Source organism: Pan paniscus, chromosome 20, assembly GCF_029289425.2.
Source record: "Pan paniscus chromosome 20, NHGRI_mPanPan1-v2.0_pri, whole genome shotgun sequence".
Lineage (NCBI taxonomy): Eukaryota > Metazoa > Chordata > Mammalia > Primates > Hominidae > Pan > Pan paniscus.
Window position 1 is genome coordinate 54,162,699 of NC_073269.2, and position 19,197 is coordinate 54,181,895.

Below are 19,197 nucleotides of genomic sequence, written 5' to 3' on the forward strand. Positions count from 1 at the left end.
GCAGAGACTCTGCAGATCTCCTGCGAGCCAGAGGATGTGGTTCCCATTTTCAGGATGAGAAAACTGAGGTTCAGAGGTTACGCCTGTCGCTCGGGCTCATGCAGCAGAGATTCGGCAGAAAAGGACTCCCAAGACCTTGATATCTCATTCCACCTTTATCATATTGTCTTGGGATATTTATTTCAGCAGAAATCCTAAGACCAGAAAGCCTGGGTATTCCTGGGCCAAGGGTCTAGAAAGATGGTGACAAGTTGGTTCTGGATCATGGTATGGGGAGGAGGATGGATGTTCCTAATTCATATTATAGAATGTAAACTGATAGAAGTGTGTGAATATAAATATATATTACATTACACATAAATATAAGAGATGATATGTTCTACCATGATTATTTTATATATACTACTATGTATCGGTATGTATCATGTAATAGATATAGTTATATATTATGTACGTGTATATATTTTTTAATAAAATAGCTGGGCAGGGCAGCTTGTGCCTGTAATCCTAGCCTTGGGTGGTGGGAGAATCGCTTGAGGCCAGGAGTTCAAGACCAGCCTGGGCAACATAGCAAGACTCTGTCTCTAAAACAATTTAGAAAACTAGCCTGGTGTGGCGGTGTGTGCCTGCAGTCCCAGCTACTTGGGAGGGTGAGGTGGGAGGATCGCTTGAGCCCAGGAGGTTGAGGCTGCAGTGAGCTATGATCACACCATAAGACCCAGTCTCGAAAGGAGGCCATGAGGGGAGGGGAGGGGAGGGGAGGAAAATGTTTATAAACCCCACAGTAAGTGGCAGATACTGTGCTAAGCACTTCACATGTATTAACAAGTATTAATTTAATCCACAGAACAACTCCTGGTGGAGCCATCGTTAGCCCAATTTTACAGCTGAGGAAACCGACATGCACAGAAGTTACACACATTGGATCAGGCCACACAGCTGGTAAGTGGCAGAGATGGGATATGAAGGCAGGGAGAACGGATCCTAGTGGCCACTGGGAAGGTGCAATATGTGCTAAGACAAATATACTTGCATATGTTCTCACTCAGCAAACATTTATTGAGGGCCACTATTTGCCCAGGAAACCCAGATGAGCAGGAAGACACGCGCTCGGGGCTGGAGACGTGCACACCTGGGGAAGGAGGTGCACAGGTGAGGAGCTAGGCTGTTGCAGTTCAAACTGGTATGAATGGGCAGGCAGGACGCAGAAGCGGGGAGAGTCATCTGCCAGGAAGAGGGGCCCGGGAAGGTCTGGGATGGCTTTGGATCAGAAGTTCGTTGGATGTGGCCGACTGCGGGTGCTTCGGGAGCGATGGGTGAGTTGATTTTGCTCTCTGGACTTCCCAGCCAGCACCTCCCCATTGCCCGCTTCCCAGCCCGCGTCCTCAGTTCCTCCGCAAAGTCAGCTTCGCCGCAGCCCACCTCCCACCTGGGACCGGCCCCAAGGCCCTTCTCGATTACCTCGAAAGGATCTCCGGCACTGAAGTCGAAGGAGAGGATGAGGTGAACCTCCCGCGTCGGGGGCAGCACGAGTGGGAAGGGAGTGTTGATGGCTAAACCAGCATCCACCAGGTGGAGGTGCTTCCGGCTGCTCATTATCTTGTCCCGGATGCCACCTGTGGTGCCCAGGAAGAAAGAGGATCAGCTGCTTCCGGGGACTGAAAGCAAGACTTGTAAATGGAAGGCAGAGAGGGGGATGGGAAAATGATCGTTGTCAGTGTAGACAGCAGTTGTGAGGTTGCCGACTAGGAGCTGACTTCTCTCTCTTCCCAGATTCATATGTTGAAGCCCTGGCTGGGTGCGGTGCCTCATGCCTGAAATCCCAGCACTTTGGGGGCTGAGGCGGGCGGATCACTTGAGGTCAGGAGTTCAAGACCAGCCTGGCCAAGATGGGGAAACTCTGTCTCTACTAGAAATACAAAAATTAGCTCAGCATGGTGGCGGGTGCCTGTAATCACAGCTACTTGGGAGGCTGAGGCAGGAGGATCACTTGAACCCATGAGCCGGAGGTTGCAGTGAGCTGAGATCACGCCACTGCACTCCAGCCTGGGTGACAGAGCGAGACTCTATCTCAAATAAATAAACAAATAAACAGACAAACACATGTTGAAGCTCTTACCTCCAGTACCTCAGAATGTGACTGTATTTGGAGACAGGGTCTTTAAAGAGGTAATTAAGGTAAAATGGGGTTTTTGGCGTGAAGTTCCAAATGAAGCTGCCTTCTCAGCAGCAATATGTGAGAGTGTTGTTAACCCCATGTTTCTGAGACAGGTCTCGGTCAGTGTAGAAAGTTTATTTTGCCAAGGTTAAGGATGCACAACCGTGACACAGCCTCAGGAGGTCATGATGACATGTGCCCAAGGCGGTTGGGGCACAGCTTGGTTTAGACATTTTAGGAAGACCTGAGATATCAATATATGTAAGATGAACACTGGTTCGGTCTGGAAAGGTGGGACAACTCAAAGCAGGGAGGGGGCTTCCAGGTCACAGGTAGATAAGAAGTAAATGGTTGCATTCTTTTTTTTTGAGAAGGAGTCTCGTTCTGTTGCCCAGGCAGGAGTGCAGTGGCGCAATCTCCACTCACTGCAACCTCCACCTCCTGGCTTCAAGTGATTCTCTGCCTCAGCCTCCCAAGTAGCTGGGATTACAGGCACCCGCCACCATGCTGAGCTAATTTTTGTATTTCTAGTAGAGACAGGGTTTCCCCATCTTGGCCAGGCTGGTCTTGAACTCCTGACCTCGTGATCTACCCGCTTCTGCCTCCCAAAGTGCTGGGATTACAGGCGTGAGCCAAGGGCCGGCCAACATTCTTTAGAGTTTCCATTAGCCTTTCCAACTGGAGGCAATCAGATACGCATTTCTCTCAGTGAGCAGAGGGTGACTTTGAATAGAATGGGAGGCAGGTTTGCCCTGGGCAGTTCCCAGCTTGACTTTTCCCTTTAACTTGGTGATTTTGGGGTCCCAAGATTTATTTTCCTTTCACAGCGTAAACCAAAAATAAAATGATAAGCCCCTCCCCCCCACCCCCGTCCCTCCCGTCCCCCCGCCAACACCCTCCCCAACTCCTACCCCCCCACAACACCCCCCCAACCATCTGAATGAACCCTTCCTCTTGGCCAGGGCACCCCAGAGTTAACCTGAAAACCTAGTTCTGGCCGTGACAGGAAGGGAGGGTCAGACATGCCTCATGATGCCCTCCTCCCTTTGGGAATGTAAGGAAAGCTGACCAGCATTTAATATCAACCCAGAGCTTAAGTCTGATAAGAACCATTTACAATCTATTCTCTCTGAAGCTTGCTACCTGGAGCCTTCATCAGTTACTGGAAAGGGGTCCCGATCCAGACCCCAAGAAAGGGTTCTTGGATCTCATACAAGAAAGAATTCAGGGTGAGTCCACAGTGCAAAGTGAAAGCAAGTCTGTTAAGAAAGCAAAGGGGTGAAAGAATAGTTACTCCACAGAGTAGGGTGTTACGGAAAGTAAGAGGAGAAATGCAACCACCTCCTCCTTTTGTTATATATAGGAAAACAACAACAAAAAAAAAACATGGGGAGATGTGCTCTGCTACAAGTATTTGTGATAAAGGATTAATTTTCATAATTACTCTATTTTGGCCGGGCACGGTGGCTCACGCCTGTAATCCCAGCACTTTGGGAGGCCAAGGTGGGTGGATCACCTGAGGTCAGGAGTTCAAGACCAGCCTGACCAACATGGTGAAATCCTGTCTCTACTAAAAACACAAAAATTAGCCAGGCGTGGTGGCACCTGCCTGTAATCCCAGCTACTCGGGAGGCTGAGGCAGGAGAATCGCTTGAACCCGGGAGGCGGAGGTTGCAGTAATCTGAGATTGTGCCACTGCACTCTAGCCTGGGCAACAAAGAGCAAAACTCTGTCTCAAAAAAAAAAACCCAAAAACCATAATTACTATATTTTACAAGAACTTATATTATTATTTTTAAAGCAAAATTAGGAATGCGTCTGTTCTCAAGATATCAGGATATCAGGACATTCCTGGGTCTGAGTCTGTTTAGTAAACATTATTAATCTGTTCCCTTAACCATAACCATCTAGAGGCTAGGAATGCCTAACTTCCTGGGGATACAGCCCAGCAAGGCTGAGCCTCATTTTTCCTAGCCCTCATTCAAGATGGAGTCACTCTGGTTCCAATGCCTCTCACACATCTGCATGATAAAACTTTGAAACATTCCAATAGAATGACTAGTGCTCTTCTAAGAAGAGGGGATTAGAACAGAGACACACATGGAGCAAAGACCATATGAGGATATGAGAAGGTGGCTGTCTGCAAATCGCAGAGAGAGGCCTCAGAAAGAACTCACCCCACAGACAACTTGATTTTGGACTTCCAGCCTTGAGAACTGTGAGAAAATAAATGTCTGTCGTTTAAGTCACCCAGTCTGTGGGATTTTGTCACAGCAGCCTGAGCAGACTAAGACAGTACCTCTGGGAATGGTTCCTCTTGTTGATGAAAAGAGTCAAACTCTGGAAAATATTTGAAAAGGTTTATTCTGAGCCAAATGTGAGTGACCAATGGCCCGTGACACAGTCCTCAGGAGATCCTGAGAACATGTGGCCTAGGTGGTTGGGGCACAGCCTAGGTTTATACATTTTAGGGAGATATGAGACATCAATCAAATATATCTAAGATATACCTTGGTTCGGTCCAGAAAGGTGAGATGACTTGAAGTCGTGGAGGGGTAGAGGTGAGGGGTGAGGAGGGGTCGGTGGGGGGGCTTCCAGGTTATAGGTAGATTTAAAGTTTTCTGATTGATGGTTGGGCACAGTGGCTCACACCTGTACACCTATAATCCCAGCACTTTGGGAGGCCAAGGTGGGCAGATCATTTGAGGTTAGGAGTTTGAGACCAGCCTAGCCAATGTGGTGAAACCCTGTCTCTACTAAAAATACAAAAATCAGTTGAGCATGGTGACATGTGCCTGTAATCCCAGCTACTCAGGAGGCTGAGGTGGTGGTTGCAGTGAGCCAAGATTGTACCACTGTACTGCAGCCTGGGTGACAGAGCGAGACTCCATCGCAAAATAAATAAATAAATAAATAAATAAATAAATAAATAAAATAAATAAATAAATATATGGAAAATAAAATAAAAATATCTGATTGGCTATTGGTTTAAAGAGTTATTAGCAATAGAAAGGAATGTCTGGGTTATGACAAGGGGTTGTGGAGACCAAAGTTTTATCACGTATATGATGCCTCCAGGTAGCAGGCTTCAGAGAGAACAGAATGTAAATGTTTCTTATCAGACTTAAAATCTGTGTTGAGGCGGCTCACGCCTGTAATCCCAACACTTTGGGAGGCCAAGGTGGGTAGATCACGAGGTCAGGAGTTTGAGACCAGCCTGACCAACATGGAGAAACCCTGTCTCTACTAAAAATACAAAATTAGCCAGGCGTGGTGGCGCATGCCTGTAATCCCAGCTACTCGGGAGGCAGGAGAATCGCTTAAACCCAGGAGGCCGAGGTTGCGGTGAGCTGAGATCGCGCCATTGCACTCCAGCCTGGGCAAAAAGAGCAAAACTCCATCTCAAAAAAAAAAAAAAAAAAATTGTGTTGACATGACTGCTAGTCGGCTTTTCCTGAATTCCAAAAGGGAGGAGGGTATAAGGAGGCATGTCCGACCCCCACTTCCCATCAGGGACTGAACCCATTTTTCAGGTTAACTTTGGAGTGCCCTGGCTGACAGGAGAGGTCTATTCAGATGGTTGGGTGGTGGGGGGCTAGAATTTTATTTTTGGTTTATACTCTCATATATTGCTACTGAGAAAGCGACTTCATCCAACCGCTTCAGGGAGAAATTTGATGCTAAAACACTCATCGCCATGATCCAGTGACTCGATGCTTGATGGTGTATTCCGAGGCCATAAGACCCGGCAGCTGCATGGCATGGTGCTCAGACACAGCTGAAGTCCTGTGTGCCTTGTAGGAAGCACCCCAGGAGAGGTGAGCAGGACTGACATCCAGCCAGGGTTCCCTTCCCAGGCCACACACAGCCCTGGCCAGGGGGGCACATTTTGGAATTCACCCCCCTGGAAGATGCACCTTTTCTTGATTTGCACAAGGGCAACAGGGCCACAAACATAAAGATGTTCACGATAGTCTTGTAACAAAAGAGTGGGGAAGGCCAGGCATGGGGTGGCTCACACCTGTAATCCCAGCACTTTGGGAGGCTGAGGTGGGAGGATCGCTTGAGCCCAGGAGTTCAAGATCAGTCTGGGCAACATAGTGAGATCCCATCTCTATGAAAAAGAAAAAGAAAAATTAGCCGGGCATGGTGCTGTGTGCCTGTGTTCCCAGCTATTCGGGAGGCTGAAATGGGAGGATTGCTTGAGCTGGGGAGGCTGAGGCTGCAGTGAGCCATGATTGCACCACTGCATTCCCACCTGGGCAACAGAGCAAGACACACACACACACACACACACACACACACACATACACGAGTGGTGCAGGGACTGGCATGGTCATAGGAGAGGATCTCCACCAGCTATGAACATTGGAGCTTATGGAGACTATTAAATGGCCTTAGTGTGAGTTCCCAGGAGTCTGACATCAATTCCACCCGAATGAGAGGGTCAGTCCCCTGAAGGGAAAACCCATACAAGTGTATGTGGTTTTTTTTTTTTAGATGGTGTCTCGCTCTGTTGCCAGGCGGAGTGCAGTGGGATGATCGCGGCTCACTGCAACCTCTGCCTCCTGGGTTCAAACGATTCTCCTGCCTCAGCCTCCTGAGTAGCTGGGACTACAGGCACCTGCCACCCTGTCCGGCTAATTTTTGTATTTTTAGTAGAGACAGGGTTTTACCATGTTGGCCAAGCTGGTCTTGAACTCCTGACCTCAAGTGATCCGCCTGCCTCAGCCTCCCAAAGTGCTGGGATTACAGGCATGAGCCACTGCGCCCAGCCCATACAAGTGTTTTTGAAGACCAGGTCCTAGGACTAGCTGACAAGAAATTAGGGTTTTTTGCATTTTTGCAAAACCAGAGAAAGCCATCAGTGAGGCTTTTCACGATGACTGGGACTCACAGCGAGGCCACACATTTTTCAGTATGGACCACACCACTGAGCGAAAGTTCCCCTAATCAGATCCCTGGGCACCTTGACACCACCCCCCTCCAAAGCTCTGGGGAAGGACCAGCCTGGGATTGTTTCAGGCCCGCCCCCTTCCCCTACTCCAGCCCATTCACACGCAAAGACAGACCAGGGCGGTGGGAGGAGGGTTTTCTCACTGTGTTTGTACAGGAAGTTGTGAGTGGTCCCCCATTCCCACTTTGAAGCGCAAATGCCTGTTTTCTTCACAAAATCCATAAAGTTACTGAGTGAGCCTAGGGAAAGAAGCCGAGACAGCCAAGGTGAGTTCAGGAGACTGAGTGGTTTCTGCCCCCACCAAAGTCATATGTGGAAGCCCTCATCCCCCATGGGGTTGTATTTGGAGACAGGACTTTTAAAGAGGTCATTCAGGGCCGGCGCGTTGGCTCACGCCAGTCATCACAGCACTTTGGGAGGCCGAGGCAGAAGGATCACAATATCAAGAGATCGAGACCATCCTGGCCAACATGGTGAAACCCTGTCTCTACTAAGAATACAAAAATTAGCTGGGCGTGGTGGTGGCGCATGCCTGTAGTCCCAGCTACTGGGGAGGCTGAGGCAGGAGAATCACTTGAACCTGGGAGGCAGAGGCTGAAGTGAGCTGAGATCGTGCCACTGAACTCCAGCCTGATGACGGAGCGAGACTCCATCTCAAAAAAAAAAAAAAAAAAAAAGTGGGGGGGTCATTCAGGATAACTGAGGTCATGAGAGTGGGATCGTAATTCAATAGGACTGGGGTCTTTATGAGAAGAGAAAGAGTGCCAGGCACCAGAGTAATCCCAGGACTTAGGGAAGCCGAGGTGGGAGGATTGCTTGAGCCCAGAAGTTTGAGACCAGTTTGGGCAACAGAGCGAGACCGCATCTTTACAAAAATAAAATAAAATAAACAAATTAGCTGGGCATATTAATGCATGCCTGTGGTCCCAGCTATTCAGAAGGCTGAGGCAGGAGGATCACTTGAACCCAGTAGTTCAAGGCTGAAGTGAACTATGATTGTGCCACTGCACTCCAGCCTGGGCATTCCAGCCTCACTTGTATCACTCAGATCATTTAGATACAAGGGAGACCTTGTATCTAAAAAAGAAAAAAAAAAAAAAAAAAAAAAGAAGACACCAAGAATGCGTGTGCACTGAGGAAAGGCTGGGCTGAGAGGATGCGGTGAGAAGGCGGCCATCCCTCTGCAAGCCATGGAGAGAGGCCTCAGGAGAAACTGACCCCACTGGCACCTTGATCTTGGACTTCCTGCCTGAAGAATTGTAAGAAAATAAGGCCGGGCACAGTGACTCACATCTGTAATTCCAGCACTCTGGGAGGGCCAGGTGGGTGGGTCACTTGAGGTCAGGGGTTCGAGACCAGCCTGGGCAACATGGTGAAACCCCATCTCAAAAAAAAAAAAAAAAAAAAAAACGGTGAGGAAATAAAAGCCTATAGTTGAAGCCACCCCGCTTCGCTTCAACTTTTGTTAGGGCAGCAGAGCTGACAAATCTGGTGAGCTGGGAAAGGTTGGCATACAGGGGCCTGGGGGTCCTGGCCATCAGATCCAGCATCTATCATTGAGCCACAGGTGAGATGACTTTGAGCCGTTGGGGTTGGGGGAGTTGGCAAGGAAAAGATGGCGATTTAATGACTGTATGATCACCTGTGTATCTGGGGAAATGAGCTTGTTCTCTTTAGGTTCATGGGGGAGAACGATGCAGAATGTTCCAGGAGCTGTTCCAAAATGCCCAGCACACTTTCCCGTGCTCCCTTCCCCAGCCCACGAGGCTGCCAAGTCAGTCAGGGATAAACCAGGTCATTATCCCAGACGCCTGCCTCTTCCTCACCCTCACCCTGGACTATCACCAAGACCTGCCAATTCCACCTCCTCTTCAGTGTCTCTGCTCCTCCCAATCTCATCTGCCAGTACCTTATGCAGCATCTTTTCCATCCAGGATGCAACACTGCCTCCCCCCCTGATTTCCCTCTTCCTGGTTTTTCAGCTCCAATCCTTTCTCTGAACAGCAGGGGCAGAGTGGCAAGAGAGCAAAGCTAGTAGGGAGGTGGGTGCTTGAGCTAGATGCTGATTTGAATTTGACTTCATCACTCATTAGCTGTGTGACCCTGAGCAAGTTACTTTTATTTATTTATTTTTTCTTGAGACAGTCTTGCTCTGTCACCCAGGCTGTAGTGCAGTGGTGCAATCTCGGCTCACTGCAACCTCCGCCTCCTGGGCTCAAGTGATTCTCCTGTCTCAGCCTTCCGAGTAACTAGGACCACAGGCACCCACCACTACGCCCGGCTAAATATTTTTTTGTATTTGTAGTAGAGACGGGGTTTCGCTATGTTGGTCAGGCTGGTCTCGAACTCCTGACCTCAGGTGATCCACCCACCTCGGCCTCCCAAAGTGCTAGGATTACAAACATGAGCCACTGCACCGGGCCCCTGAGCAAGTTACTTAACATCTCTGTTCTCATCTGTAAAACCAGGAAGAGAGTAACACCTATCCCTTATAGATTTATAAGGAATAAGTAAGAGCCTGCCTATAGCACTTAGGATGTTGGGAGGATGGTTTAACATGTCAACTAGGCTGGGCCACAGTAACCAGTTATTTAATCAAACACTAGCCTAGATGTGGCTGTGAAGGTATTTTGTAGATGTGGTTGACAGCTAAAACCAGTTGACTTCAAGAAGATTATTCTCAGTAATGTGGGTGGGTCTCATCTACTCAGTTGAAGGCTTTGAGGGCAAAACAGTTTCTAGAGAAAAAGAAATTCTACCTCCAGACTGGAGCGTCAAATTCTGCCTCATGCATGCGTATGCTCATTGCAGCACTATTCACAATAGCAAAGACATGGAATCAACCAAATATACCCATCAATGGTAGACTGGATAAAGAAAATGTGGCACATATACACCATGGAATACTATGCAGCCAGAAAAAGGAACAAGATCATGTCCTTTGCAGGGACAGGGATGGAGCTGGAAGCCATTATCCTCAGCAAACAAATGCAGGAACAGAAAACCAAACACCACATGTTCTCACTTATAAGTGGCAGCTGAATGATGAGAATATATGGACACAGGGAGGGGAACAACACACACTGGGGCCTGTTGAGGGGGTGGTGGGAGGGAAAACATCAGGGTAAACAGCTAATGCATGTGGGGCTTAATATCTAGGTGATGGGTTGATAGGTGCAGCAAACCACCATGGCATACGTTTACCTGGGTAACAAACCTGCATGTCCTGCACATGTATCCTCAAACTTAATTAAATTAAATTTTTAAAAATCCTGTCTCGGTTTCCGGCCTGTTGGCCTGCCCCATGGATTTTGGACTTGTCATCTTCACAATCCCATGAGCCAATTTGTTAAAATAAATATCTCTAGTTAAATAGACAGATAGAGATAGATAGCTATAAATACATAGATATAGATGCATAGATTTGGGCAGACAGAAACATAGATAGGTAGATATAGATAGATAGATATCTTATTGGCTCTGTTTCTCTGAAGAAACCTAACACATCCAGCAAATAGTAGGCACTTAATAAATATTAACTTCTACAAGAGTTTAGCAGCAGAAAAGCAAATCACACCTACATTGCTTTGATAGCCCTTTAATATTTAACATGTTAAAGAAAACTAAATGTGGCCTGAGGACTCCATACTTCTTCTTTTTTTTTGAGACAGAGTTTCACTCTTGTTGCCCAGGCTGGAGTGCAATGGCACGATCTCAGCTCACTGCAACCTCCGCCTCCCGGGTGCAAGTGATTCTCCTGCCTCAGCCTCCCAAGTAGCTAGGATTACAGGCATGTGCCACCACGCCCGGCGAATTTTGTATTTTTGCATTTTTAGTAGAGACAGAGTTTGCCATGTTGGCCAGGCTGGTCTCAAGCTCCTGACCTCAAGCGATCCGCCCGCCTCGGCCTCTCAAAGTGCTGGGGTTACAGCCATGAGCCACCACACCCGGCCATTCTATCTTATATTTTTATTTATTTATTTTAGAGAGGAGGTCTCACTACGTTGCCCAGGCTTGCTGGTCTTGAACTCCTGGCCTCAAGCGACCCTCCCGCCTCAGCCTCCTGAGTAGCTGGGACTACAGGCGTGAGCCATCACACCTGGCTTTTTAAAATGTTTTATCTATTTATTAATTTTGTTTAAAAAAGATGAGGTCTCACAGTGTTTTCCAGGCTAGTCTTGAATACCTGGGCTCAAGTATATTTTATAGTAAGTTAAGAATTGGCCGGACACAGTGGCTCACATCTGTAATCCCAGCACTTTGGGAGCCTGAGGTGGGTGGATCACAAGGTCAGGAGTTCAAGACCAGCCTGGCCAATATGATGACACCCTGTCTCTACTAAAATTACAAAAATTAGCCGGGTGTGGTGGTGCATGCCTGTGGTCCCAGCTACTCGGGAGGCTGAGGCAGGAGAATCGCTTGAACCCAGGAGGCGGAGGTTGCAGTGAGCCAAGATTGCACCACCGCACTCCAGCTTGGGTGACAGAGCGAGACTCCATCTCAAACAAACAAACAAACAAAAACAAAAAACAAAACAAAAAAAGTACGTTCTTTAAAAGAAAACTTTTTAAGGGATGGGGGTCTCTGAGTGCAGTGGTGCATTCATAGCTCACTGCAGCCTCCAACTCCTGGGCTTAAGGAATCCTCCCACCTCAGCCTCCCCGAATAGCTGGGACTACAGGTGCACGCACCACCATGCCCGGCTAGGATGTATGTTCTCATTTCAGCACAGGAGCCAGGCATTATAGAAAGTCATAGTGAGGCTTCATGTGGCACATTCCGTCTCTCTCCATTACCCACCGGAGGGGTAAACCCAAGCCTCTCATCTGCCAGACTGAAGTCAGTAGATGAACTCTGGCTGACTTTCCCCACATTTCCACTGGGTAGGCTCATTGTCACTCATTCTTCAAGTTGCTTCTGAGCTATCACCTTGGAAAAGGAGGCTTCTTCATTAACCCCATCTAAGGGGAGCTTGGCCAACAATAGCTCAGAGACACCAAGTTAATAGTCGGCTCCCTCTTTAAATTGTAGACAAAGGAAACCAGAGAATAGACTGATTTCATCCAACAGAGATAAAAACAGGAATTTACGTAACATGAATAAAAGGAGGAGGAAGGGAAATCTAGAGTCTGAAGAGAGGACACCTTGATTTCCTTTCCTTGGTGAGCTGCTGATCAGCTGGTTGGGAGGACTCTGGGTGTGTCTGTGCCTGGACACCAGGTCATCACAGAGGTGAGAGGTTGGATGTCTGGGGGTGAGACTGGCTGTCCCTGGGTCATCTCAGGAAGGCAGTGGCTTTAGCGACCAACTGTCTTCATTGTCCCTCATCCACGCTACTTCACTCTCAGAATTTTTCACCGGGTACCTGCTCTCACCTCTCCTTGTCTCTCCATATAATTTACTTATTTATTATTTTTTCGAGACAGGGTCTTGCTCTGTCACCCAGGCTGGAATGCAGTGGCACAATCATAGTTCACTACAGCCTCGACCTCTTGGGCTCAAGTGATCCTCCTGCCTCAGCCTCCTGAGTAGCTGGGACCATGGGAATGCACTACCATGTCCAGCTAATTTTTTACAAAACATTTTGTAGAGATGGGGTCTTGCTATGTTGCCCAAGCTGGTTTTGAACTCCTGGGCTCAAGTGATCTTCCTGCCTCAGCCTCCCAAAGTGCTGGGATTACAGGTGTGAGCCACTGCACCCAGCCCTCTCCATAGAAATTAGCCCAGTCGGGGATGGACTTGCCTGTGGTTGGCTTACCTGTCTATTCTCCATCTCGTCCTCTAGACCATGAGTCCTCCAGGCAGGCACTTGGTCTGACATTTCCCCTTTGTCACCCCTACCCCCAGCCTGCTAGTAGGAGAGTTATTATTTCATGCTAATGACTCAAGACATCCTAGATGGATGGATGGCCGGTTGGGTGGATAGAGGGTGGGCGTATCAGTCCATTCTTGCATTGCTATAAAGAAGTACCTGAGGTTGGACAATTTATAAAGAAAAGAGGTTTAATTGTCTCACAGTTCTGGATGCTGTATAGGAAGCATGGTGCTGGCATCTGCTTCTGGTGGGGCCTCAGGAAGCTTCCAATCATGATGGAAAGTGAATGGGGAGCAGGCACATCACTTGCCGAGAGCAGGAGCAAGAGAGCGAGGGGGAAGGTGCCACACACTTCTAAACAACCGTATCTCACATGAACTCAGAGCAAGCACTCACTAATCACCAAGAGGATGACGCTAAGCCGTTCGTGAGGGATCCGCCCCCATGATCCAATCACCTCCCACCAGGCCCCACGTCCAACACTGGGGATTACATTTCTTTTTCTTTTAATTTAATTTAATTTAATTTAATTTTAAGTTCCGGGATACATGTGCAGGACGTGTAGATTTGTTACACAGGTAAACATGTGCCATGGTGGTTTGCTGTACCTATCAACCCATCACATAGGTATTAAGCCCCACATGCATTAGCTAATTTTCCTGGTGCTCTTCTTCTCCCCACCCGCCCCCAACAGGCCCCAGTGTGTGTTGTTCCCCTCCCTGCGTCCATGTGTTCTCATCATTCAGCTCCCACTTATAAGTGAGAACATGAGGTGTTTGGTTTTCTGTTCCTGCAATAGTTTGCTGAGGATAATGACTTCCAGCTCCACCCATATCCCTGCAAAGGACATGATCTTGTTCCTTTTTCTGGCTGCATAGTATTCCATGGTGTATATGTACCACATTTTCTTTATCCAGTCTATCACTGATGGGCATTTGGGTTGATTCCATGTCTCTGATATTGTGAATAGTGCTGCAGTGAACATACACATGCCTGTATCTTTCTAACAGAATGATTTATATTCCTTTGGGCATATACCCAGTAATGGGATTGCTGGGTCAAATAGTATTTCTGGATCTAGATCCTTGAGGAATTCCACACTGTCTCCTACAATGGTTGAACTAATTTACATTGGGGGATTACATTCCAACATGAGATGTGGAAGGGAACAAACATCCAAACTGTACCAGTGGGACATCTTGTCATGTCCCCTGCAGGACTGGCCCACAGGGGTGGGGAAGAGCAAGAGGGGGGAGAAGGTTGGTGGCACTTACTGTTGATGACACTTATCACACTACACATGGTACCTTTCCTTTCGGGGTCCTCATGGGGCTGCTCCTGCTTTTCCAGGGAGGTCCTGGTCCAATTCTCGAGCATCTCAGTCAGCCAGGTGTGTTCAGGCTCACCGCCTTCATCTACGTCAAGAAATCCAGGTGGTCTCAGACACTGTCCAAGTACCCTACCAAGAACATCACAGACCCTGCTCTGCCTCATCTTCTGCAGTGCCCTGCGGTTCCTCCCGAGGTGACCTCCTTCTCCAGGTGACCCTCTCTCCCTTTGCCTTCTGCTGACCCCCATGTTACCTCACTCTCTCTGACTTTCTGGCCTCTTTTTTCTAGCTCCTTCATCTCTGCCTCCACCTCTACTCATCTTTTGCACGCTTATTTTCTTCAGGGTTGGAGGCAAAGTCTTCCATTTATTTATTTATTTATTTATTTATTTATTTATTTATTTATTTGAGACAGAGTCTTGCTCTGTTGCCCAGGCTGGAGTGCAATGGGGCAATCTCAGCTCACTGCAACCTCTGCCTCCCAGTTTCAAGCGATTCCCCTGGCTCAGCCTCTGGAGTATCTGGGACTACAGGCACGCACCACCACCAGGCCCGGCTAATTTCTGTATTTTTAGTACAGATGGGGTTTCACCATGTTGGCCAGGCTGGTCTCGAACTCCTGACCTCAAGTGATCCACCCGCCTCAGCCTCCCAAAGTGCTGGGATTACAGGCATTGAGCTGTCATGCCTGGCATCCCCTCTTTTATTTTTATCCACACTCATGAATTAGGTGATGCTCAACTCTCTCTCACACACACACACACACTGATAATAGCTCTGCTCACATTTGCTGAGAACGTCACCTGCCAGGCTCATCTTGGCATTGTGCATAAATTCTACCCTTCAACCTTCACCGCATTCCCTGGAGTGAGCTCTCTGAGGCTTGTTTTATAAGGGATTAATCCAAATCAAGAGGGCTCCACCCTCATGGTCTCAACACCTCCCAAAGGCCCCATCTCTTAATACCATCACCTTGGGGTTGCCATTTCTTTTTTGTTGTTGTTGTTGTTGAGACAGGTTGTCACTCTGTCACCAGGCTGGAGTGCAGTGGTACAATCACCAGCCTACCATCCCACAACGTTAGTTAACCATTTGCAGGTTGGAGATAGATTCTCCTTCCAGACTTGTCTATAACCAGCATATGGTGAATGCTGACGTCAAAAAACAACATTAAAGCATGCCATGTGGCAAGAAGTTGGCTCTCTGCAACCCAGAAGAGGGTTCCCCAGAATCCAACCCTACTGGTACTCTGATCTTGGACTTCCAGCCTCCAGAACTGAGAAATTAATCTCTGTTGTTGCTAAGCCAGCCAGCCTATGTATGGCACTTTGTTCTGGCAGCCTTCACAACTAAAACAGGGAGGGAGGCATGAAGTGGATGCAGGGCTGTGCTCAGAACCTACCTTCACTCTGTACCTGACTGTTGACCTGTGAAAAAGCCACACTTGCATCTTCCACAACTGGAAGGAAGACCACCTTTGTCAGCCTCTGCTGTAGTTAGGTTGGGGCCATGTGACTGATCCTGGCCAACAGGAGGTGTGTGGAGCTGGTGCCCGATACTTCCAGGCCTGGCTACAAAAGGCCTTCTGTGGCTCTCCAGCTCTCTCCTCTCATGGAACAGACAAAGAGACCTTGTGCCAAGAGGAGAAGCAACGAGATGCAAGCAGCTTGGCCCAGCGCGGTGGCTCACACCTGTAATCCCAGCACTTTGGGAGGCCCAGGCAGGCAGATCACTTGAGGTCAGGAGTTCGAGAGCAGCCTGGGTAATGTAGTGAAAACTCGTCTCTACTAAAAATACAAAAATTAGCCAGGTGTGGTGGCAGGTGCCTGTAATCCCAGCTATTCAGGAGTCTGGGGCAGGAGAACAGCTTGAACCTGGAAGGCAGAGGTTGCAGTGAGCTGAGATTGTGCCACTGCACTCTAGCCTGGGTGACAGAGCTAGACTCTGTCTCCAAAAAAAAAAAAAAAAAGAAAAGGAAAGGAAAAAAAAGACGCAAACAGCTTGGATGCCTAAGTCCCCACATGGAGCCAAGTTGCCCTGGAGGAACACTCAACCCATATTGCTTTTTGGGTAAGCAAAATATAAACCCTTTGTGTCTTAAGCTATAGCAATTTGTGGTTTCTTTGCGCAGCATAGCCTCTCCTGAACAAATATAGTCTCCTCCATAATATAATCTAACTTCTCCATACAGAATTCATCTGATACTTTGTTCTTGTTCTCCATACTCCCACCATGGGTCAAGTCTGGCACCTTCATGACTCCCAACCCATGTAGTTTTGGAAGTATTTTTCCTCTCAATTTGCTAATTGCCTCAGGCTGTTCCCATTTTCTGCCTCTGACACTTGGATCCTAGGCATACCTAGGGTATATCTGACGACTATGTACATGGATCCTATGGTTAGACTCATCCAAAAAGCTCCTAGGTCTGATGAATGAATTCAGTAGAGTTTCAGGACACAAAATCAATGTACACAAATCAGTAGCACTGTTATACCTCAACAATGACCAAGCTGAGATTCAAATCAAGAACTCAACCCCTTTTACAACAGCTGCGAAAAAATAAAATAAAATACTCAGGAATATACCTAACCAAGGAGGTGAAAGACTGCTACAAGGAAAACTACAAAACACTGCTCAAAGAAATCATAGATGACACAAACAAATGGAAACACATCCCATGCTCATGGATGGGTAGAATCAACATTGTGAAAATGACCATACTGCCAAAAGCAATCTACAAGTTCAATGTAATTCCCATCAAAATACTATCGTTTTTCACAGAGTGTCAGTTTGAACTCCGATCCTGCCCCCTCCTGGCTGCGTGGCCTCAGGCACCTGTGAGAGTCCATGCTCCTCTCCATTCCCAAAGGAGCATCACATGAATCAGACACGTAAAGTTTTTAGGACAATGGCTGGCTTCAAGCCAGTGTGCAGTCCACACTATCATTAGGGATTCGTGGCAAAGTAGGATGCTTACCTTCTGGGGGAGGATGTTCCCCTTGTGAACTTTCTTGCAGCCTCAGTAATCGGGCTGCAAAAGAGCAGAGGCAGGGGGAATGTTTAACTGTAAAGTCACTAGTTATAGAAAATACAGATTACCTGCAGCGACATCTCTTTAATAGAAATGGCAGCCATGGGTTGGAGTCTGTTGATACGGGTTCTGGAGAGCTAATTTTGTACCCGTCTTCCAACTCTGTGCTCAGTGACCTCATGTTGGTAGCTTGAAATTTGCCATGATGTGATCAAGTGGGTTTCATACTAGGAATGCAGGGATGGCCTAACATATGCAAGTCAACAAATGTGATATATCACAGAAATAGAATTAAAAACAAAAATCATAGGAGATGCAGAAGCATTTCACAAAATCCCACATCCCTTTATGATTAAAGCCCTCAACAAAATCGGTATACAAGAGACATACTTCAATGTAATAAAAGCCATCTATGACAAACCCACAACCAACATTACACTGAACAGGGAAAAGTTTAAAGCATTCCCCCTGAGAACTGGAATAAGACAAGAATGCCCACTCTTATCACTTGTATTCAACATAGTACTGGAAGTCCTAGCCACAGCCATCAGACAAGAGAAAGAAATGAAGGGCATCCAAACCAGTAAAGAGGAAGTCAAACTGTTAGTGTTCACTGATGATATGATTGTACACCTAGAAAACCCTAAAGACTCATCCAAAAAGCTCCTAGGTCTGATGAATGAATTCAGTAGAGTTTCAGGATATAAAATCAATGTACACAAACAGTAGCACTGCTACACACCAACAATGACCAAGCTGAGATTCAAATCAAGAACTCAACCCCTTTTACAACAGCTGCAAAAAAATAAAATAAAATACTCAGGAATATACCTAACCAAGGAGGTGAAAGACTGCTACAAGGAAAACTACAAAACACTGCTGAAAGAAATCATAGATGACACAAACAAATGGAAACACATCCCATGCTCATGGATGGGTAGAATCAATATTGTGAAAATGACCATACTGCCAAAAGCAATCTACAAGTTCAATGTAATTCCCATCAAAATACTATCATTTTTCACAGAACTAAAAAATCCTAAAATCCTTCTTTTTTTTTTTTTTTTTTTTGAGACTTAGTCTCGCTCTGTTGCCCAGGCTGGAGTGCAATGGCCAATTTCGGCTCACTGCAACCTCTGCTTCCCAAGTTCAAGCGATTCTCCTGTCTCAGCCTCCCAAGTAGCTGGGATTACAGGCGCATGCACCATGCCTGGCTAATTTTTGTATTTGTAGTAGAGACGGGGTTTCGCCATGTTGGCCAGGCTGGTCTCAAACTCCTGACCTCAGGTGATCCACCCGCCTTGGCCTCCCAAAGTGCTGGGATTACAGACGTGAGCTACCATGCCCAGCCACAATCCCAAAATCCATATGAACCAAAAAAGAGCCCTCATAGCCAAAGCAAAGACTAAGCAAAAAGAACAAATCTGGAGGCATCACATTACCCAATCAAATTATACTACAAGCCTATAGTTACCAAAACAGCATGGTACTGGTATAAAATTAGGCATGTAGAACAATGGAACAGAATACAGCCCAGAAATAAAGCCAAATACGTACAGCCAACTGATCTTCGACAAAGCAAACAAAAACATAAAGTGGGGGAAAGGACACCTTATTCAACAAATGGTGCTGGGATAACTGGCAAGCCACATGTAGGAGAATGAAACTCGATCCTTATTTCTCACCTTATACAAAAATCAACTCACAAATTCAATGTGAATTTGCATCAAAGACTTAAATACAAGACCAGAAACCATAAAAATTCTAGAAGATAACATCAAAAAAACTCTTCTAGATGTTGGCTTAGGCAAAGAGTTCATGACCAAGAGCCCAAAAGCAAATGCAACAAAAACAAAAATAAACATATGGATATATGGGAATGGTGGCTCACACCTGTAATCCTGGC

The 19,197-nt window shown here is 47.1% G+C and overlaps 1 protein-coding gene across 41 annotated transcripts in view; it reads right to left on the minus strand.

The window, feature by feature from the left end:
* PLA2G4C (phospholipase A2 group IVC) overlaps window positions 1-19,197 on the minus strand; it is a 62,575-nt gene that overhangs the window by 12,964 nt on the left and 30,414 nt on the right. For 14 of the 41 annotated variants that reach the window (XM_034944121.3, XM_034944130.3, XM_034944119.3 and 11 more), the window contains 5 exons: window positions 17,238-17,291; window positions 14,238-14,345; window positions 7,259-7,354; window positions 6,180-6,272; window positions 1,462-1,616 (listed from right to left, as the gene is read on the minus strand). In XM_034944121.3, the coding sequence (XP_034800012.1) occupies window positions 1,462-1,616; window positions 6,180-6,272; window positions 7,259-7,354; window positions 14,238-14,345; window positions 17,238-17,291 (506 nt within the window). Of the gene's footprint in view, window positions 1-819; window positions 1,617-6,179; window positions 6,273-7,258; window positions 7,355-14,237; window positions 14,346-17,237; window positions 17,292-19,197 lie in introns of those variants that run through there. The other 27 variants (XM_034944137.3, XM_034944131.3, XM_034944126.3 and 24 more) reach the window with 10 other exon arrangements.